The sequence below is a fragment of the Diabrotica undecimpunctata genome, chromosome 9 (genome assembly GCF_040954645.1).
Source record: "Diabrotica undecimpunctata isolate CICGRU chromosome 9, icDiaUnde3, whole genome shotgun sequence".
In the NCBI taxonomy this organism is placed as follows: domain Eukaryota; kingdom Metazoa; phylum Arthropoda; class Insecta; order Coleoptera; family Chrysomelidae; genus Diabrotica; species Diabrotica undecimpunctata.
Window position 1 is genome coordinate 81,349,435 of NC_092811.1, and position 24,258 is coordinate 81,373,692.

The following is a 24,258-nucleotide window of genomic DNA, read 5'->3' on the forward strand; positions in this document are numbered from 1 at the left end:
ACGCATAAAAAAATAGCTCACTTAAGAAAAGCACTCTGCCGAAACAACTGTAGTGATAAATAATTATATTAAAAATTTAAATAAAGTGTTGAAAAAAAAATTTTAATGTTTTATTGCTTGATAATTTGAATGTACTTTTTATGTACATTGCAAATATAAAACGTGTTAATTATATTATTGATAAATAAATCTGTTTTAAGATTTGTATTGTAACGTAACGTGTTCAACAATAAAACGAGCGGTTTAAATTTATATAAATATATTTATTTATAAGCTTACAATACAATAATATCCTATCAACTAAACTAAAACTAATATCAGCGCGGCTTATATAAAGAAGTTGTTATCTACTAGAATAATCTGATATAGTTCAGCTCTTTTGTCGATGTATAAACGCCTTAATCTGTAAACTGGTCGATACAGCTGAAATATTCTCGAATACACATCATTGTTTCGAGATATGCAACTGTTATAGGGGGTAAGTCGAAATTAGCTTGTTCGTTACATTGCTCTCCTCTTAGATCGGAGCGTCCCGATTAGTAACTCTATATGTAGGCCTAGGATGGCAAAATCTACAGGACTCTCCAGCTCTGCATGAACCCAAAAATAACAGACTACTGTCTTTGAAGGGCACGACCTGTTCGGGTTAATGCAACATGCAGCAATTTGTACGCCGGTTTCTCGAAATATCACTTCTCACAATCTTACTATCCAAATTTTCTAGTGCTCGACCCATTTTTGGCATAGCTAAATGTTTGATGTCATAATTGAACACAATTTTCTTTAAATTAGCTATAACACGCCATAATATGTCCTCGTAGCTTGCCCTGTCTTTATAAGACTGCCTGGTCACTATATATACTACATAATAAGATCGAGAACCATCTTCTATTCGCAGTACTCTTCCAAGGCTACTGATTTTTCAACTCGTCTAAGCGATCAAACTTCTTATTGAATACGGACGAGATCCTTTAGTCATCTCAAGGTCTTGGTCAACACAGTGACCTAAAAAAAGACGTTTTCCGGAACACTAAAATAATCCCGTTGAGTTTCTGTGATCACGCCGAATCTAACACTGTCTTTTTCGTGATTCTTTTTGTTTCATTTGAGCATAAGGTGCCAGACGATTTATGCGAACAATTTTTCGTTTACCTTTTGACCACTTCATAATTCGGTATATGACATCATTTATTCTTTTTTTAATTTTATACGGACCTACTCATTGTCTTTGCAGTTTAGAAGACAAGCCTTAACGACGTTGTAGATTATATAGAAAAACAAGATCACCTATTTCAAAGCTTTCATTCTTGCATCGAGAATAATATTGATCTTTTATTCTGTCACTGGCTAACTGGATGTGTTGTCGTTCAAGTTCATAAATGTTGTTCAATCTTAAGTTCAGGCGGTTGACATATTCTTCGCTTGCAAGATGTTTTTTGGAAGGTCTGCAGAAAAACTCTAGGTTGCAGAATAAACGAACTTCACTACCCAACATCAGGCAGGTTGAAGTCTGGCCTATATTTTCATTCACGGCAGAGCAAGAGGCCATTAGGAATAAATGAATATGCTGGTGTCAGTTTCTTTGATGTTTGGATACATTTTTGGATAGGTATTTACCCATCGTTCCAATCATCCTCTCGTCCATTCCATCTGATTGAGGATGCATGGGTATCGTTCTGGTCTTGTAGACAATAATCAATTTACAAACGTTTTGAAAGAGGGTTAACTTGAAGTTTCGCCCTTGGTCGAAGTGGATCTCCAAGGAAACAACAAATCGGCTAAAGTAACCTTTAACAAGTACGTCTGCTCGGTAGCAGCTTCTTGATTTGGTATCGCATAGGCCTCAGTCCATTTCGTAAAATAATCCGTGGCTACCAAGATATATTTATTTTCGTCATCCGTTTTTGGAAATAGTCTTGCAATATCCATTGCTACTTTTTCCATAGGACTACCAACATTGTACTGTTTTATGTGTAGCCTCTTTTACCAACTGGACCCTTACTGGTTGCACTTCTTCTTTATGTGCCGTCTTCTACCGAAGGTTGGCGACCATCAAACGATAGGTTTCTCTGTTTTGTGCCGCATGTATTATGTTCGCAACTTCTGGTATTTGAAACCATTCTCTCAAGTTTCTCAGCCAGGATTTCTTCTTTCTGTCCAAACCTCTTCTACCTTCAATCTTACTTTCCACGATAAGCTGTAGCAGACTGTACTTATCATTACGACGGCTTAAACATGGCCCAGGTATGACGCTTTCCTCCTTTAAACAGTTGTTAACAATTCTTAGTTAACCTCTTTACCCATTCGTCTTAATACCTCTGTGTTGGTCACTCTGTCTGTCCAAGGTATTCTCAGTATGCGTCGATACAGCCACATTTCTAGAGCTGCTAACTTCTTTATATTTGCTGCTGTTAACGTCCACCCTTCAACTCCGTAAAGTAGCGTAGAGGGTACGTAGCATTTCGTGGTGCGCCATTGGAGGTTAACGCTTAGGTGGCGGTTGCTTAAGAGTTTTCTCTGGTTGCACACAGTTCACATTTCCGGCACAAACTTACGAACTTCTTACATCATCTTTACAGTTTAGTCAATAAAACCATTCTCGAACCTTTTGTAAAGTTTTTGTAATACCAAAGTGTCCTCCCGATGCACCGTCATGCAACTGACGCAATACTTCTGACATTTTAGTTTAAGGTACAATTCACTGAAGCTTAGATTCTGTACCATCATCGTTCTCAAAGGTTCTATACAGAAGATCATCTTTTAGTACTCGGCAATTTCATTGGCTCCAGTAGGACTTGACTTTTGAACTACATGCAATAATGTCTTGCCATGAAGGTCTCTTACCTTGATGCATCCAATTCAATATTCTTTTTATACATGGATAATCTGCTTGGGCGTTTTGTACCACAGATCACCTACCTCTAGATGCTTCACGACAATACTTTAGTTAGATATGAAATTCAGCGCTCCAAGAGATTTGTATCGGAACTAATTCAAGCGGGAAATTACGCGGGAATTTCAAAATTTAATTTTGGTGGGAAAATTTATATAAAGCTTAAAATATTTAAATATAATTTGCTATTTAAAAAAAATTTCATATGAAATTTTAAAATATGCAAATTATTTTTAAATTAAAATATACACAATACCATTTACGAAAAAATAAGACAAAATGTAATTTATTTATTTATTTAATACCTGTAAAACAACTTTGTATATAAATTTAGAATACAATAGAAATGTGCTTTATGCCACTGACAATTGTACAATTTTATGGACAAAACTTACAAAAAGTTAGAAAAATAACAACAATTTAAAATTTACTGAAATTACATAAACCGCCAATATCACAGAATAAAAGATAATAAAATACGCAATGTATTGCAAAATTTAGCTAAATTGCATAGTTTTAGTTGCTGCATGTGATACTGAAATATATATTTATACAAATACTTTAGTTACTTGTACATAAAGCTATTCATTCAGAAACTCTTCTACTGAATAATGGTCTTTCAGATAGATAGGTTTTTGTCCTTTTACGGAATTTAAGGAAAGAAGTTGAAGATTTAAATTGTAAAGGGAGGTGGTTGTACAATTATTTTGCTGAATTTAATATAGATTTCTTTGAATTTCTAGTGGAGTAGTCATGATTAGGTCTTGCTGGAAAAACATGTAGTTGTTTACGAATTAAGAAACACTTTCTAAAATATATAAAAAGGGAAGAGTTAAAATCCCGTTATTTTTGAAGTACCTTCTTCAATATGTTATTCTACTGAGGCCAAAAAGATACTGTATTGCTCTTTTCTGAAATTTAAAAACAACATTAGGTTGGGGCAGCTGTTCTAGAATCCCAAAAAAGAAGACCATATCAAAGATGAGACTCGAACAATGAAAAATATGTTATTTTGGAAGTTGCTAAATTGATTTCCTTCGAAACAGGTCTTACTGCTTAGCAGGCTGAGGCTTCTTTAAAATTAGAAATGACTTCCACCAACCCTTTTTTTATTTGAGGGGTTTTTACACCACCTCTGCTACAAAACTGGTATAAAATAGATGATTTTCACTGTTTTCTTAGACCTCTTACCATAAGAACTAGAACATGATCTGCTATATAGGAATCTCTGTTATCTCCTGTCTTTAACGCCATCTATACACCTACTATGCTCATTGTAACGAAGACTTGGCATAATCGCCATTTCATCAAATTATATAGCTATATGCTTATCAATTCCTTCTATTTTTGATATTGTTGCTTTTAGTGACTCAAATATTAACATAATAATCAATTAATTCCTAGGCCCCCAATAGTTTAAGCCAGAAGTTTGTTTAATAATTACTTACTGGGTAAGATAAATAGATTGGAAAGAATACTATATGAACGAGCATTTTGTTTTTATAAAGACAAAGTTAAAAATTTCTCATTAAGAGTAAATCGTCTTAGCTTTTTTGCTTTACAGCTCTCTCTGTGCTGAATTTGAATTAACGTAGCTGCCATTCTATTAATTTTCTGAAGGTTAACCAATTTATTTTCTTTATAAAACTCTTTAGCTTAAAACAGCCTGCGTTTAACAGACTTTTTACTATTTCTTTCCAAAGAATATTTTATGGTGTAGTTGTTTTAATGCTTCATATAATTTTTTCTTTTTAGGGGAAATTTTACTTCTTGTAATCTTACACTGCTGCAATATTTTCAGCGGTGTGATATTCTTAAGGGAAACACCTAAAAGTAAATGTGATTTTAATTTCTTTATTCAATACTTACAAGGCAAAACATATTCATTATATTAACCTTCGTGTAGTGGCATTACTGCGTGAGATACTTAGTAGAGTGTTTTTTGATGGAGACTATGAACACAGGCAAGCTCCTATTTCTAGTTTTTAGCCCCAGCTGGTCTATGACACAGAGGCAACTAAACTTATAAAAAACTCTAGTATCACTATCCGAAGGTTAAGCAAACTGTTAATTTTATATTTAATCATATTAGAGAATGTTTACAAATCTGCTGATGACAATACAAAATATAAAATTTTAACTACAATTACCTTTTAAATCCTTAATCTCACCAGTTTTTACAATTAAAATCTCTTCGTTTAGTAACTGTGCATAATTCTGTTCTGCAACTAAAAAGTTTCATGCAATAGTAACCAATTGGAAAATTATTAATTTGTTATCTTCCCAATAGTTACTACAATGGGGTATCTCAAATGATTGAAACATGTGTGTAGATTGTGCATCTCTACTTGTTGAAGAACTTTCAACTAAAACAAAAAGTTAATATAATAATTTATAGCATGATTCACTTAAAATAAAATAAGTTTTATTAATTACATATCAGGGTTACTTACTTTCTGTTACATTTGCTTCCGCATACAACATTGAAATACCTCTGGGATGTAGATTAGGACAGGAATCTAAAATCAATCAGCTATTTGTTCTGGGAAATTGCATTTTGGTACCAGCTATGACTTCATGTAGAAGCAAACCTATTTTCAAAGTGCCTGTGGCATATTCGTTTTGTTTTAAAAACTGTAGTGGAATTGTGGAATTCATCATATCAAAATTCGGATTTTTTAAAACACTAAGCTACTTCCTAAATCGTATAATCTCTTTATCAGAATTTGGAAAGGCATGTCTAATTGTTGACGAATTGGTACATTGTAGGATACAACATTTATTGTGAAAAACTATATTTAACTAATTAATAATCTGCACAATACTATTTGAAATCCAGGAACATTTAAAACACAAACTAATTTGACGTTGATGCTAACAATAACCCAGAGATATTAAACCAAATTTAGTTTGATTTTTTTGCAATAATAACCATTAAATCAAACAATTTAGACGAATAATAACCATCTGAAATCTGATTATATTGACGCTAATCAATTACTTACTGGCAATTTGCGATTGACAATTATAATTTTTAGTTTGGCTCTAAACCTAAACTGCAGAGTATAGCTATATACAGAGTATAGCGACATCTTAAGATTTGTATCGGTACTACAAATGACATTTAGTTTAGTTTGACCTTGAGCCACCTGCGTGAAATGTCTAGTTATTAGTGGTCTGTGTTTTGTACCTGTTAAGGCTGTCTGATCTTTACCAAGCATCAGAATTTGAATGAACTTTTCCAGTCCAGTTTTTGATCTGTTCTAGCTTTCTGACTATTGAAATATTTATTTGCAATTTATAGAGAATGTACCTACGCCATCACCATTCCAACATTAAAGCTCGTGTCTTTTCGGCATCGTGCTACGAACTATTTTCCGTACGATTTCCTCCAGACTTTTATCGTTTTGTTCATCACCTCCATCTTGGGTCCGTAATCGATAGCTTCGTGAAGCTTGACTAGCCGTTTCGTGTTCCAAGGCAATGGCGAGCGCTTCATCTAAAACTTTCGGTCTTGCTTGTCTTAAATCTTTCTGTAGCCAACTGTCTTTTAACCAATTGATAACAGTATCTACAGAAATTTCTTCCAAAATGTTGTCTGAAGCCTCCGAATAAGCCAACCGGGCTATGCGAGCAACATCTGCTTTACAGTCTTGCAAATTTTCACTTGCTCGTTAAATTTTACTTCTTAGTTGTGCTTTGTAGACTTGTTGTAGATGGGTAACTCCGTAACGTGTGTCTAGTCGAGTGAACAAGGTCTGGTAACATTTTTCTTGACACTTGGGAATCGATCTTAGGATATTCGCAGCATCGTCTCGTAAAGCAGCAGGAAAGAAAACAGCCTTTTCTTGTTCTGTCCAATGATTGCATGTCGCAAGAGTGAAAATTGCCTAAGTCATGTTCAAATTGCCTAAGGTATATGGACCAAGAAGACTTTCCATCAAATGGTGGCAATTTGAATCTCATATGATTTGACGTTACATCTCTCGGTGATTCTTCTTTCACTACAGGATCTAAAACTCATGCATTAACTGGTGGTAGCACTTTCATATTGATTATCATGCTCTCTAATTATTTTTTTTCTACTTTATTGAATGCTTTAGAAACTTCTTCAAATTTCTCATTGTTCTAACTACATACTTTTTAAATTATTTAAGAAGTCTCGTGGAATGGTCTAGAAACATTTTCGAATTTCTCGTCATTTTGTCCAGTTTTTTTTAAATAATTTTTAAAACTATTTTTTTTTTCTAGTTTATTGAATGCTTTAGAAACTTCTTCAAATTTCTCATTGTTCTAACTATATACTTTTTAAATTATTTGAGAAGTGGAATGGTCTAGAAACATTTTCGAATTTCTCGTCATTTTGTCTAGTTTTTTTTAAATAATTTAAAACGTTTTATCAAATATTTTAAAAACATTCTCATGAAATTTATCATCATTCTTTCTGGAAGTTTCTTTGATCTTCGTTAAAACTGCTTACTCTGCTGACTGAAATTGGAATGTATGTATCTGGGTTATTTCCATTCTTGTTGAGAAGATCCTTTAGTCGTTCTTGAAGGATCTTCTTGGACCCTCTGCAGTCTTTATCTCGTTTTTCTAGTTTTTCACGTAACTCATCTCACGCAATCACTCGTCATCATTTCACACAAGCCGCATCATTTTTCAGGTACACACATACTTTTTAAAGGATCTTTCTTACAAAGATCATTACCAAACTACGCGGATGTTCCCGATAAACAATATTATTTTGATAACAAGCAAACTTGAGTAGAGAGACGAATGAGTGACAAATTAGCTTTTATAAGAGAGATATGGAACACAAAGATATGTAATTCTAAAACATTTTATATATCACACCCTTATTATACGATTGATGTATAGCTAATGGGATATAGGATTAGATGGCTTCTGGCTTCTAAGCCAGATAAATATGGCATTTAAATTGTTATGATGAATGACACCAAAACATGGTATATGGTTAACGCTATTCCTTATATTGGTAAAGTTAATGCTGAAAACAACGAGTCAGTTCCGTCATATTACGTAAGAGAACTTTCTAAACCGATTCATAAACTATCATCATCATGCTAGCTTTACAATCCTGCGTGGGTCCTAGCCTCCTCAAGAATTTATCTTCAGTCGTCCCTATCCATCGCCTTCCTCCGCCAAGCACGTATTCCCATATTTCTCATGTCTTAATCGATGTTATCAAGGAACCTTGTTCTGGATTCTTCTCTTCTTGTCTGACCTCTAATTTATGGACTAACGTCACTATAACTGGGACTTGGAAAAACCAGATAAGATATACTTCGTTATATATATTTGTTATTTAGTGAGTTTGTAGTTTTTTTAGGTATTTGAGGCTCCAAGGCTCCAACGAATCTGTGCAAGAATACGGAGCGAAAGTAGAAAAGATGGCATGACTCACTTGGACTGAAGCCCCTAAAGAGTTTCTACACAAATTCACCAATGTTTTCTTAATGGCCTGTGCGATGTAGATATTCAGCATTTATTACGACTAGAAAGAGGACGCTATCAAATATTGAAGGACGCTATTGTCGCAGTGAGTATAAAGCCGTGAAGAATGTGTCCCGTCATCAATGAAAAGTTTATCAAGTAAGAGGTGTCGCCAAACTGGAAGAAGGCGATCTAAATACGCTGTCCAGATATTGGCCAGCCAATTCGAGAAATATCTCGGCTCGATGGCTGATTCTTTAAAACAAAATTATCAAGCGCCCAAAGTGTTACAATTGTGAAATGGTAGGCCAGTTTCAACGTGATTGCAGACAGCATACAAGATTAGAGGACAGAAAATTGACCAGCAGGCAATCTCCACAATAGCAACGCAATTCGTAAAACTAAAAGAAGCCAACGCCAATTCTCAATATCCACAGTAAGACTAAATAACGACAGTTTAGTTGCCGATGGAATTCTTAATGACCACAGATGCATTTTACCATCGATACTGGGTCAACTAGGTCAGTGATGAGTAAACGTCGAAACCTCCCATACTAGACACAGAGACAGCCAAAACTGGTAATGGTGAGAGATGTGTAAAAATCGAACTGGGACACGTCAAGATATGAGTAGTGTTTCTAATATATGACATCGTAGATGAGTTTATCCTTGGCGTCGACATTGTGTCCGAACATGGGTTTATTATAGATGTCATAAACAGGACCTGAGTCAACAGTCAACAGTCGTTGGTAATAAAGGAAATTATTCTGTCCGCCCCTAGAAACCAACAAAATGGGCTAAAGTTGAGAGTAGCAAAAGACACGAAGATCCCTCCTAATAGCGAACAGATCGTGGTCGCGAAAATTGATGCATCTGGTGGCTTGGGAGCCATGTTATTGAAACCAGAAAAGCAGGGCTATGAGGACGTCATTATAGCCAGATGTTTGGTAGATTGGGGTAAGAAGACCGTTCCAGTAAGAGTGGCTAACCTAAATGATAACAAGATCACCTTCAAAATAAGCCAAGTACTTGGAATATGCGACAGTTGTAAGAGTGACCAGAATAGAAGAAAATGTGCCAATAGCTAGCAGTACACACCAACTTTTCACTGAATTGTTGAAAAATTCAAAGAAGTCATGGGGCCATCTATCCGAAGATGAATACTCAAAAACAGAAGAGTTCGTAAAAAATGAAAGTGACATCTTTTTTAAAGGAAATATAATTTGCCGCACAGATTTCGTCCAACATTAGAATAAACACCGACAACTCCAACCCCATAGGGCAGGCACCAAAACATCTTCCATATGCAAAACAAAAAGAAGCTTTTGTCATTCTTAAAGATATGCGAAAGAAGAATGTCATTGAAGAGTTAAGTAGCTCCTGGTCTTCTCCAGTGGTGTTGGTAACTAAGAAAGATGGTTCCACGAGGTCCTGTGTCGACTAAAAAAGATTAAATACCGTTACCAAGAAAGACAGGTACCCACTGTCCCGTATTGACGATAACCTTAGTGCCTTTGCTGGATCGAAATGGTTTTCTATCATGGATCTCAAAAGTGGCTATTGGCAAGTTACAGTCCGATCTGAAAAGGAGAGAAGACTAAATAATTTTTTGTTGGAAATGGACTCTACCAATTTAAAGTAATGCCATTCAGATTATGTAATGCACCTGCCACGATTGAACGATTAACGGAGCTAGTACGTAGTGCAAAACCTGTCTGGGATAACTCGACGACATTATGATCATCGGGAACAATTTCGACGAACGCCTTGCCACTTTGAAAGAAGTTTTCACCAAAATTAGGAACGCTCTTTTTCTTCTTCTTCTTATCCTTCTTTCGTCCATTTTTGGATATAGGCCTCTCCTAATTCCTTCCATCGATCTCTATCCTGAGCAACATACTTCCAATTTGTTCCAGCCACTCTTTTGATGTCCTTCACCCACCTCATCTGTGTTCTTCCTCTTGGTCGTCTACCGTTGTAAGGTCTCCAATATTGCATTGTGGCGTTCCAATGTTGGTCTTTTTGTCTAGAAGTGTAACTCGCGAAGATCCATTTTAGTTTGGCAATTTTTGTCGTGATATCTTTAACTTTTGTTTTTGATTCTACCCAGTCGTTCTTTTTTTTATCTGACAATCGTATACGCAACATTGCTCTTTCCATTGCCCTTTCGGTTGTGGCTAGTTAATTCATATTTTCCTTGGTTAGGGTCCAGGTTTGACATCCATGTCATTGGTAATTGACCTATTGAAGTATTGAGGTATTTTGCGGTTCTTCAATATCCAACTGAGTTTTACAAATGCTACCTATACCAGTCTTGCTCTTTTAGTTATTTTCGCACTTTATTTTTCTTTGTCAAGTTTCAGAATTTGATCTAGGTAGATATATTTCTGGACTTTTTCCATCTCACTATCATTTATAGTTATACGTGTGGGATCGTCTGAGTTGGTCATTGTTTTTGTTTTTGTCATTTCACGACAACTGAACAATTTCAGTTTCAAGACACCTGAACGCCAGATAGCTCGATGGCTGAAAAAACTATAGACCTATGATTTTAAAATTCGCCACCAAGCAGAAAAAAGCCATGGAAAAGATGACGGCCTCTCTAGAAGACCATGCAAAGAGAGAAACTGCTGATTCTGCGAGCGCCAAGAAGAACGAGAGGGCCAGTAAAAACCCTAGAGGACGAAAGTGACAAAGAAGGTCTAGACAAAGAAAACCTGCAGGTGCTTCTTTTTTCTTTTTATATAGACATGACTCTGTCTGTTTTTCAATGTGCCTCTAGTAAGTTGTCGTTCCATCGTTTTCGTGGTCTTCTTTCGTTTACATTTTCTACTCGTTTCTAACATCCTTTTTATCCTCTCTTTGTAAGGTCTTGTTTCTGCCGCGTACGTCATTATTTGTCTGATGACTGAAAGGCTAAACCTCCAGGTTAAACAGCAGAAAGACTAAGATCTAAAAATAGTCTGTATGTGGCTGGAAAACGGAGCTAGGCCACATTGGCAGGAGATTGTCAAATATGGGCAAGCAGTGAAAGTCTATTGGCTTGAGTGTGACTCCTTGTATCTGCCACATAACGTCATCACTCTAAATGGAAGAGTCCAGATGAAACAAGAACAGGGTTGTTATCCCAAATTCATGTATTAAGGACGTACTTGCAGAACTCAGGGGCGTATTTTGGGAAAATATAACTCTGAGCAGAGTCCATGAGAGGTATTATTGGTTTAATTGTCGGCAAAATGTGGAGGAATGGTGCAAACGATGTGACCTGTGTGCACCCAAGAAGGGACCCAAAACGAGACTTAAAGAAAACTTTAACAACACATCACTGGTACTCCATGGAAACGAGTTGCTGTTGACGTTTTGCGACCATTTCTAGTAACAACATTAGGAAAGTGTTTGATGGTTGTTATGGACTATTTTTTTAAATGGCCAGAAGTAGTTGCAATATCCAACCAAGAAGCAATCACAGTCGGTGAGGCCCTGCTTGATAATGTCGTTTCCCGACATGTGGTTCTACTACTGCTTCATTTTGGTCAGGGTCGCAGCTTCGAATCGGAAGTTTGGAAGACCATGATGGCTTTGCTGCGTATTAAAAAGACCAGAACAACACCACTTAATCCTTAATCTGGCGGCATGGTAGAGAAATATAATCGGATCATCAACAACTACCTGTCCCTGTTTGTATATGAAAATCAGAGCCATTCTCCAGCCCAGAGACTTCTAATATCTAGTGCACGTCCTACAATCCCGAACGAAATATTTGAACAAGAATTACAGAAACTTGGTATTCACACTGTATCCAAAATTTCTTTTCTTTGAGTAGGTATGTCTGAAAGTAAGTACAGCCATGTTCTGAGCTTTAGAAGGCAATCATTTATTACATCCCTGGAAATATATCTATTCCTGACTCTTTGACCATAACCCATGATAATACTTCCTACCGGGTATTTCTCTTAATAGACGGATTCAGTTGCTCCAAATGTAAAACCATTGGCCATCAAGAATCAGAATGCGCTCACATTTCAAACCAAACTAATTCAACTACCCTTTTAGATTCAACCCAAACTACATCATCATTATCGAAACCTCATGAACCTAATGATACCACTTTAACTCCCCTCTCAGATTCAACTCAAACCACATCGTCAATATCTAAACCTAATGAACCTAATGATAAAATATATCAATCTAAGGAAACCGACCTCATCCAAAATATATCTAAAGATAATCCAAACACTTCGTCTTCTTCTTCCAAAATTACATACATTTACAATTACTACAGCTTTGAATAACACTGAAAATACAACGACACCAGAAACAGCAATAACCTTAAATAATGCAGTAAATTCTAAACAGCTAAAAAGACATTACATATCATCTCCTGAAATTAACGAAGACAACCCAAAAACCGACTCATCTGTTTTTAGTACCCCTAAACAATATAAACCAAAAAAGTAACCCAAAACCTCTTTCAAAACCCCCCGCGAAGATGTCGTTCACTCCCTAGAATCCATCAAAAACAAAATCGAAAATAGATCACCTCCATTTATACTAAATTTCAATGAAATATGTGATTTTATGGAAAATGTTTTAAACTCTTATAACCCTGAATTAACTTCTAAAGATTACTCCAATGAACCAGAGGAACTAATTCAGATTCTTAATTTTGTTTATTGTTACACACAAAATTCTAGGTTAAGAAATAATATTACCCGTTTGAAGAAAAAAATAAACCCTAACCCTTCTTCAGCTGACGAAACTGATAAGTCATCACTAGTTGAAGGATAATCAAGGGATAACTAATTCATTTATAGTGCAATGGAACATAAATGGGTTTTATACCCATTATGAACAGTTAAAATTACTAATCGGCGAGCTTTCTCCTTTAATTCTTTGTCTTCAAGAAACCCACTTCAAACAAAATAACATAAATAAAAAAAATTTCAATGTTTTAAAAAATAACGAATAGCTCAACAAGCTGGTGGTGTAGTAGCTATTTTCACCAGACCAGATTTGGAAGCTAAACCGATCGCGCTAAGTACTAATCTTGAAGCTATAACAGTCTATATTAATAAATAATATAATAATAACGGATTTATTACGGCTGTCCCCGCTTCTCCGCCCCCCAATTACCATCTTTTTTTGTCATATGCAGTTGCCTCTTCTAAGTCTCTTGTCGCAATTGCTTCATCAATATCGTTGCGCCCTTCTTTCAGGAGGGATCCATTCCAGTACTCTATTAGGCCATCTGTACTCTGGTATTCTTTTAACATGTCCGAACCAGATTAATTGTTTTCTTTCTATGTCATCGTTGATATTTCGCTCCATTTTCATTTCGTTTCTTATTTGTTCGTTTCTAAATCTCTCCAGTTTCGACGTACCGCAGATTCGTCTCAGATAATCCGTTTCTGTCGTCATAAGTTTGTTTCTATTAGCTTTGGTGACGTCATATACTTCCGAGCCGTAAAGTGTAATACTTAGGACTATACTATTGTAAATGTGTTTTTTTGGTTTCTTGTCGAATTGTTTTTTGCCAGGGAAGAGAGTTTAAGGCACGGGTCGCTGCTCTGCCCTTGTTTATTCTTTCCCTGATTTCATCTGCGCTATTTTCCTAATTGTTGAAAATGACCCCTAAATATTTTCAGGATTGCACGCCTTTGATTTTGTCGTCTTCCAAGACTAGGTCACATATTTCACCTGTTCCCACTGAGAGATAATCAGCAGAGATGTATAGCAGTCTATATTTCCTATTATAAAAACATTAACATATGTAACGTTTATTTACCACACCCTAGTAATCTACATATGCACGAATTAGATAATCTTATAGACCAAATTCTACATCCTAAATTAATTTTAAGAGATATGAACTGCCGCCACCCGGTATGGGGAAGTCACAAAACTGATAAATACGGTAACTTATTGAAAAACCTATTGAATGTTCTAATTTATTCTTACGTAATACAGGGAATCCAACTAAATTTAATTCTTATAACGGCTTATTTTCCGCAATTGATATATCCTTATGCAGTCAATCACTCTATCACTCTCAACTACATTGTCATAAAACACTTTAAAGTCATTATATAATAGTGACCACTTTCAAATTTCTATAACACATTCATCACCTTGATTTCCCAATATATCAGTCCTGGAAATTAAAAAATGCAAATTGGGTATCCTATCAATCCTATATCAATAATAAACTTCAAAAACTTCCATTTAAGCAATGAAATAAACTATAATATTACCTCTTTAAATATTATTATTATAGAAGCAGCTTTAGAAAATATAGGAAAGACAAAACCCTGTAAAAGGCAACCTGTACCTTGGTAGAATAGTGAAATTGCAAAAGCACTCTCGTCTTGTAAACATGCCTTTAATAAACTTAAAAAACATAATACAGACGAAAACTTACTTAATTTTAAATCACTCAGAGCTGAATCAAGATATCTTATGAAGAAAAGCAAACAAGAAACTTGGAAAGACTACGATCGTCCATAATTTCATCAATACTGTTATATTTTTATTAATTCTTCTAATTTATTGTTTTCATTTATTTATTAAAGGTTCCATTTATAACACTTATAAATTTATTAAAGTCTTTATTACTAATTTATATTACTCGAACAATTACACAATTTATATTATAGGCGTTACATTTTAATTTACGCGGCGCAATCTTCAAAATTAATTGTTCTCCTCCCAACAAAATTCCTCTTTAAATATAAAACACAGTTATTCGAGAATGCCGTGATTTCTCATCGAAGACCCCAGACTGGTTTTTATCCGGCCTGCCTGGAAATTTCGAGTCGTGGATGACTCATCATAATTCAGGTCACCAGTCCGAAGGGACTAGAGGTTTCTGCCGGCAGGTAAACAAGCGCCGAAATGACTAGAACAAAAAAAGAATTAGTAATAAGATATTTACAGTTTTATACGCAATAATTATCGTAACATTGCTCCCCTCTTAAAAGATGGTTCCTCCTGGAACCTTGTCGGGACTGGAACTGGAACGGTATGCTGGTATCGGCAACTGGACCCCCTTTTACAACTTCCAGTTGTATAAGAATGACAAGGGACGGTTTTCTCTCCTCACCAGTAACTATGCGGATTGCAACAGACTAACACCTAGACTTCAGTGTCTCTAAAGATCTCCTCCACCATACTTAGATAACTCTCCAATCTAATTGGCGGCACTCTAACTTTGGCATGGCTAACTTTTGCACGTCGGACTCTAGTACGTGCTCTCTCAATTAAAGAAGGGCTTCCCATACATCTCGGTAGGTAGGTTGGTCACGGGCAGTGTCTTTTGTTACCAGGTAGAAAAGGTAACGTGATGCTTCTTGGAGTTTCAAGGTTTTACCGGGAGCTGGCACTTGGCATTGAAGTTCTGCAACTCGACCAAACTTACTTCGAAAGACGGATGCTAACCCTAGTGCGTCTTTAATACTGGCCGGAATGGTAAGGGCCAGCGAGTAGTCATCGGGGAGCGCGAGTAGATATTGCTTTTCTTCAGTGGTAACACCATGTCTTGCTTTACCGGTACCTCCATAGGCACCTATGAATTCCTCAAACGTGAGGTCAGACACATCTTGGAGTTGGTTTACTTCCACTTCTTCATCTACGTCGTGGTCACCTTCGAAAGACGCCAGCCGGTTATGGTGTACTATCATCGGCTTTCCCTTCGGAATCTTGCTTATTCGGTAGATAACATCGTTGATCTTCTCGATAATGAGGTATGGACCTTCCCAAAACTGCTGCAACTTGGGAGAACAACCTTTTCGCTTTTTGGGATTATAGAGCCAGACTTTGTCGTTCTTCTTAAAACATCCCTTTTCGGCTTGCGTATCATACCGTTTCTTCATTCGTTCACTAGCGATCTGGAGGTGGGAACGGACCAACTCGTGTACATCGTCCATTCTTCTTCGTAATTCGATCACATAATCTTCACCTGCTACATCTTCTCCAGGTCGACACCCAAATTCTAGATCACAAGGTAGTCGCATTTCGCGTCCTAATAGGACTCGGGCTGGTGTCTGGCCTGTTGATTCGTTAACAACAGATCTGTAGGCCATTGTGAAGAACGGAAGATATTGGTCCCAGTCTCGCTGATGATCGTCCATCTTTGTCAAATACTTGTTAACTGTCCTATTCATTCGTTCTACCATACCATCCTATTGCGGATGATACGCGGGAGTTCTTGTTTTCTTCATGCCTAGTCTTTCACATATTCCTTGGAATAGATCGCTTTCGAAGCTCCTGCCTTGTTCACTATGGATCTCCAAAGGCACTCCAAATCGGCTGATATATTCTTGGATCAACTTATCTGCAACGGCGGCGGCCTTCTGGTCTGGAAGTGCGTAAATCTCGACCCACTTAGTGAAGTAATCCATTACTACCAACATGTACTTGCCACCATTCCCGATTTCGCTGAAGGGTTTTCTTTACACCAAAATGCCCTCCTGATGGACTGTCGTGTAACTGACGAAGTACTTCGGCTAGTCAGCTCTTTGGGATCACCAACTGTCTTCTCTTCTCTGAACCGTCATCATTTTCCAGTACTCGTTTGAGCAAGCCATCTTTCATGATAAATGAGTCCCACTGGACCCAATACGTCTTAACTACTGAGCATAGGTTTGATATTTTCTTGCAAAGGTGGTCGACGGTTTTCTTTTTTTCATTCTCGAATTTTCTGTATAACTGGATCTCTTTCTTGTTCTTCCCTGATCTTAGTAGGCGTCCAGTCGTCGTTGACCATCGTTGTTCTTAGCACTGCTGCTTCCTTGGATTTCGTTTTGTTGTAGTTGAAACACTCTGCTGGGCATGGCCTTCTGTAAAGAGAATCAGCGTTTCTGTGGCTAACTCCGACCCGGTGCTCAATCTTGAAATCGTATTCTTGGAGTCGTTCGATCCATTTGGCTATCTGACCCTCTGGATTCTTAAACTGCATCAACCACTTAAGGGCGGCATGGTCGGTTCGGATTAGAAACTTTCTGCCATAGAGGTATTGATAGAAGTGCTCTACTGATTTAACTACTGCTCGAAGTTCTCTTCTCGTGACGCAATAATTCCGCTCAGGTTTTGAAAGAACTTTACTAAAATATCCGAGGACTCGTTCCTGTACCTGGACAACTGCAACCATTTGGTCGAATTTGTCGTTGGAATTATCAGATGTTGTCGCCTGACGGATTATGGATGTCACAGGTACACAAGTTTATACTTTTGTCTCTTTCTTGATGGTCACTGGGTAGTCGTTAACATTGATAATTCTCACAGGAATTTCTTTAGCCAAAGTCACCAATTTCTTTCCAATTATGATTCCACGGCCAACTTCATCGTCGTGGTTCCAAGGCTCCATCATAACAGGTGTCCCTTCATCTACAATTCCCTGTAGTCGCGCTACTATGATTGTTTCGCTTCTCGCAGGCACGACTGTATCTTCCTTAATGGCTGCTTCACAGTGTTGTCATTATGTGGATGAAGAAATACCTCCTCGTTGCCAACTTTGATTACCCTATTCTTAAAATCCAATTGGAATCCATGCATATTCATTACGTTCATTCCTAATATAACATCCTCTTCGATGTCAGCAACTATAACAGTATGGACGAACCTTTCTGCTCCAATTCTCAATTATACCTGGGGATTTTCCATGAATGTTGGCATTTTTACCTGTAGCGGTCCGAAGTCGCAACCTCGTTGGTAACAGTTTCTTACGGCTGTTTATAACTGTCGGGGGTATAATGGTTCTGGTCGCTCCAGTATCCACCAACAACGTATGCCTTTTACCATTTATTTCTCCATCTACATAAACACTATCTTCACGACATTTCAAAGAAGCTATTAGTATAAGATAGTCTTTAGAAAAGTTCCGGGTCGAAGCTGCCCTTCTAAAGCCGATTCGTTCTGGTTTTCCTGATGGTGAGTTTCTTGATTTTATGGTCTTCGTTTTCTTGCATGTAATACTTTTCATCATATTAACGAGCTGGTCAAGTTTATATTTATCTCCTTCCTCTTTTACAGTCCTTACTTTACTGTAACCGCCAGAGGCTTGTGTAGCTGAGTCGTATTCGAGGGCGGCGGATACGACACCAACCAGCGTCTTGTGATGAGCTAATCGCAGTGTTCTCTGCATTTCATGATCACGAAGACCATCAATACACGTTTGAACGGCCAATTTTTTTATTATGTCTTCGGGAGCTGTTTGATAAACATATCGTACTAATCTGGCAATATCTACCTCATATTCTTGAAGAGAGTCATCTTTCTTTTGTCTTCGGTTTCTAAGCTGCGACTGATATACATACTCCAAATGTTCGTGGCCATATTGCATATTTAACCTCTTCTTCAGGTGTTCAAAATCATCCGTCTCCTCTACGGCTACTTAGAAGCACATCTAAGGCATCTCCCCGAAGAGCGATAGTTAGGTTTACAGCCTTTTCTATTTCAGACCATCCATTCGCTCTTGCAGCTGATTCGAACTGTTTCATGTAGTTGTTCCATGACGATTTTCCGTCGAAAGTTGGGAATTAACATGAACATAACCTCCAGTTCCTTCAAATTTCGGCCGTGTTTCCAACTTACATTTCGTCTCGTCTTCTTTAGTCTCTACTGTAATTGGATTGTATCCTCTCTCTGCTGTCCCTGTTTCCTCCATCTTCCTTTCCATCTCTTTCATCTTTTCTTCGAAGGCCAACTTATCGGCAGCAACTTGTATTTTTAACGAAGATATTCTATCGTCCAGGGCAGACATCTCACAAGTGACTTTAGAGATTTCCGAAGAGATGTTAGCAGAAACTTTGCTTTCCAGAGAAGAAATCTCGTTATAAACTTTGTTTTCTAAATAAGCGATGTCGCCGAAAACTTTGTTCTCTAAGTCTCTAAGTCTAAGTCTCTGGATCCAACCCTTCTTCCTGCAAAGCGTTCTTTAGTCGTTGGACTAAGTCAGCCTTTTTCCCGGTAGAAGCTAATTCTCTGTTCTCGAGATGTCTTCTTAAATTCTTCGTAACTGTGAGTTCATAAATCGTCGTCATTTTCACAATCTAATTTATTTTCTATTTGACTTCAGAACACACTTGTTATATTATTATAAGTCTAATTTATTTTTTTATCCCACTTCTGATACCATTTGTTATGTTTTTATTAATTCTTCTAATTTATTGTTTTCATTTATTTATTAAAGGTTCTATTTATAACACTTCACCAAGTTAACGTCACCAGTCCGAAGGGACTAGAGGTTTCTGCCGGCAGGTAAACAAGCGCCGAAATGACTAGGACAAAAAAAGAATTAGTCATAATATATTTACAGTTTTATACGCCATAATTATCGTAACAATACCTTCACAGGTTATTTGGTTAAAAATTCGGAAACTTAAAGGTACCAACTCCTTAAGGCATATCAATGCACTAACATATAATAATGAGATAATCACCTGTAAAAAAGCTATTGGTGAAACGTTATGCGAAGTTTACCAAGAACATTCTAGCGACTAAAATATAACGCCGGAATTCTTATTACATAAGCAAAATATAGAATCATTTGAAACCGTTGATGAAGAATCTGGTGATCCATTAAATGCTACCATAACTCTACCAAAAATATATCCGCAGGACAAGATGATATTTCACCAATATTCGTAAAACACCTACCTTTCAGCGCAAAAATAATATTGTTAGATTTATTCAATACCTGTTTTTTAAAACATAAATTTTAAGGGACGGTCTATATTAGATAGTCATATTTCACTACAAACCTCAATCAATCAAGCCTTTGCAAACAATCAGAAGTTGATTGCAATATTCTGTGACATAACCCAGGCTTTTGATAGGACATGGAAACACTCTATATTAGCAACACTTAATAATTATGGAATTTAAGGTAACATTTCTAAACAAGTTAAAATAAATGGAATCACAAGTTCTCCAAAAATGCTAGATAATGGAATCCCTCAAGGATCCATTTTAAGTCCAACCCTATTTTAGTGGCTTTTAAGAGCATCATAAATTTAATTTAAGCTCCTATTAAAGCTAGCATTTACGCGGATGATATTGTTATTTACACCAAATCTAATAACCTAGTTATAGCAACAAATATATTACAACTTATGATAAATGGACTTCAAAACTGGGCATTACAAACCAGATTCAATTTTTCTTCAGAAAAAACTCAATACGTAATTTTTAGTAAACATAACACTCACCATACAATTAATTTAACATTAAATGATTTACCTATAAAGCAGTCAACGAAAGTAAGTTTTTTAGGCCTAACTTTCGATAAAAAAATAAATTGGAATGTGCATATTAATAAATTACAACAAGCATGCCAAAACAGGTTAAATATACATAAAATATTATCTAATAAATTTTGGGGTGCCGACTGTAAAACATTAATTAACCTTTACAAATCACTTATTAGAAGTAAGTTAGATTACGGTTGCATATCTTATGGTACTGCAAGCAAAACTGCTTTTAAAAAAACTAAATAGCATACAATCTACAGCTTTGAGATTAGTACTGGGTGCCTTCAGAACTAGTGCTATTAGTAGTTTACAAGTTTTAGCGAGAGAACCGCCTCTGTATATTAGACGCCAACAACTATCCCTAAACTATATAGGGACAATATTAGCATAAAAACAACATCCAGTATTCTCCCAAATTTGCCATCCCAGTATTGGTTCTACAAAACTAACTAAAAATAGTACTCTCCTTATAGAATGAATGAAATCTTCTAACTTTGATATGGATAAGCTAAACCGATCTCTCCAAGTCAGTGTAAATTTTCCTCCATGGACAATCCAACCACATACCATTGACTTAACCCTCCCAAAATACCCCAAATCAACTACAAATCCGATTTTCATTAAACACTTGTACTCCGAAGTGATATCTCATTATCCTAATTATCTCCAAATGTTCAGTGATCCCTCTAAAGCTCATGACGGACACGCTACTGCATACTACTGTAAATACACTACTCACACTATATCCATACCTACAAACTGCTGCATCCTCACAGGCGAGACCACAGCCATTTTGGAAGCCTTAGTTTTCTTCAAAATACGTAGTGAGAATAAATGTGTCATCATCACTGACTCATTAAATGCTCTATTAGATGTAAAACAAATATACCCTACAAATCCAATATTTTTGGCGATAAAAAATGAGACAAATATAATTCAATCAACTTGAAAAGAAGTATCATTTATCTGGGTACCGTCGCATGTAGGAATAGCTGGAAATGAGAAAGTGGACAACCTAGCAAACACAAGTCGAATAAACTCACAATACACAACCAAATCAAGAAATTACCCACACTCCGATCTCAAAAACCTAATTAAAGACCACTGTATGAATCTATGGCAAGACTACTGGAAAGATTTAGGAACCAAAGTATATGAGATTTATCCCCTTGTGAAGACCATCTTGAATAATTCATCCAATACAAGGGACCAAGTAATAACTAACCGACTAAGAATTGACACACTGCACTGACCCATAAATTCTTAATCAACAAAGAATCTTTTCCAACCTGCAGAAACTGTTCTCTCCCATTCACGGTGAAGCATATTCCGTGTAATAAAATATTTAAAAGATTTACGTTTATATACATCTATTTAATGTTAATAAAATGAACTCTTGTGTACGTTACTCCACTAATACCCCTGCGTGGTTGATGTGGATTATATGTTTTTCTAAATAAAAAAAAAAGATAATTAAAAGCATAACTAAAAAATAGGTGCACCAAACGAAAAAGCTTTACAAATGGATAACACAATGTAAAGTTAACTATTGAGTCTACCTAATAGTAATATATAGCAGAAATTAGATTGAAAGTAACCATTTATAATATACTTTATTTTTAGGTTCCATGAAATAGCTATCCATGACCTGGCTACAAACATAGACTTTCTACTAAAGAACACAAAACAAAAACCTTTCCTTATTGGACATTCTCAAGGTAACACTTGTATCTTCATTTTACTCGCAATGAAACCTGAATATAACAATAAAATCAAAATGGGCGTGGCCTATGCTCCGAGTATCAAAGTAATTGTAGACAATGTTTTTGCTACACCGTTTATTTACAGTGTGGAAATTTTAGAGGTATGACTTATTTTATAGTGTAGCGATACTATATTTTTTAATTATTTTTTTTTTATACTCTGTTCGAGAATTATTGATAGCACAGTTTTTTAACACAGCTCATATGTATTTTATGTTGTTTTGTATTTTAAGTTTTTTTTTATTTTATTTATCCGCATTAACTACTGGGATTATTAGCGGTAGGTTTATGATACAAATAGAGAAAATAAGGTACATTTTAAAAGTCATGACTTACAACAATATGGTACAATGTAAATGTATGTACATGTAAAAAAATTTAAATCACAATTTATTATAGAGTTTACAGTAATTTAAAAAAGACAGAACTTCATTAAATTTTGTAACCAGTGCTTCTTTCAGGCTGTTGGGTATCTTGAATATCGCCTTGGCTGAGGTGTACTCTGGACATTCTATTATTATATGTTTGTCTGTGAAAGGTGTTTGGCATCTTTGGCACATTGCTAGTGGTTCTTTGGAGATTAGGTAGCCGTACGTAAGTCGTGTATGCCCAAGCCAGAGTGTGCTGATAATTACCTGGTCTTTTCGTTTTGGTGGTATAGGAAGATTTTTTGAAGATCTGATATTGGTATACCTGTTGTAGTCGAAATGTTCACATTTTTTATTGCTTAAAACGCTGTTTTGTCTGCTAGCTCATTACCAGTTATTCCAATATGTGATGGGTCCCACATAAATGATATGGTTTTCCCAGAAAATTGGAGCTATTGCAACGCGTCTTTAATTAGGAATATATTGATGTGTGTAGGATAAACATGTTCTGTAAAGAACTTAATGAATCTGATAATATTAGTATTTGTTTTTCATTTGTGGTTTTACAATGATTTAGTGCGTCAAGTATTGCTTGGAGCTCTGCGGTATAAATACTACAGCCGTCAGTTAATTTAGTGGCAGAAACTACGTTTTCTGATACAGTAGCAGCTGCTACTCCGTTGCAATCTTTGAAGGCATCAGTGAAGAACAATTTATTGGGGGTGGTCTGGTATAATTGTATGGGTGCCAAGGTGATTTGATTGCTATAATACGGTAGTCCTTTAACTCGTTTATAAAATGGTAATGTCTTGGTGGTGTAATTTATGTATTGTTTGTTATAGTGATTCTTCCGATAATAAACTTGCGAGAAAGGTATGATCCTTTGCGCTTAGAATTTTTGAAGCGTAGCATAGTGATATATAAAGCTCGGATTTAGATTCAACAAAAATTGAAGAAAAAGGCGCCTAGATAGGCAAAGATTTTTATTAAAAAAGGCAGGCATATTTACATTTAGGCAAGATATAGGCAATAAAGATATATAACTTATTATTTATTGTACAAAGTGAATTAACTTAATATTAACTTAAGGCAGGTATATTTCCACATCATAATCATAACATTAGTATAAATAAGCTATTAACTAAATAACTCTAAATTAATAATTAAACATTGTAACCATTTAAAATTTTATAATTAATAGAAACAACTAAATATTTTTCAATATTTTCGGTCTTAAAACTATGTCTTTGATCACTTAAAATTAATTTGTACATTGAAAACGAACGTTCGACATCGACAGATGTAATTGGAACATATTTCAGAGCGGATAATAAGTCTGGCATAATTTGAAATTCCTCGTAAAATGTCCCATTTAAAACTTTAGCAACATTAAATAAAAACGAAAAACCTTCATTCTTGTCGAAAACATATTTCATTTTTTTTTTAAATTAATTGACCGTTACTTCCAGGTGCCGATTTAATTTTCGTCTTTAAATTATCTATTAATTTTCTTGGCTCACATAAATTTATCT

The 24,258-nt window shown here is 35.9% G+C and overlaps 1 protein-coding gene across 2 annotated transcripts in view; it reads left to right on the forward strand.

Moving 5' to 3' along the window:
* Window positions 1–24,258, forward strand: part of LOC140450185 (gastric triacylglycerol lipase-like) — a 153,402-nt gene that overhangs the window by 45,360 nt on the left and 83,784 nt on the right. For both annotated transcript variants that reach the window (XM_072543645.1, XM_072543644.1), the window contains one exon: window positions 22,219–22,459. In XM_072543645.1, the coding sequence (XP_072399746.1) occupies window positions 22,219–22,459 (241 nt within the window). The remainder of the gene's footprint in view (window positions 1–22,218; window positions 22,460–24,258) is intronic.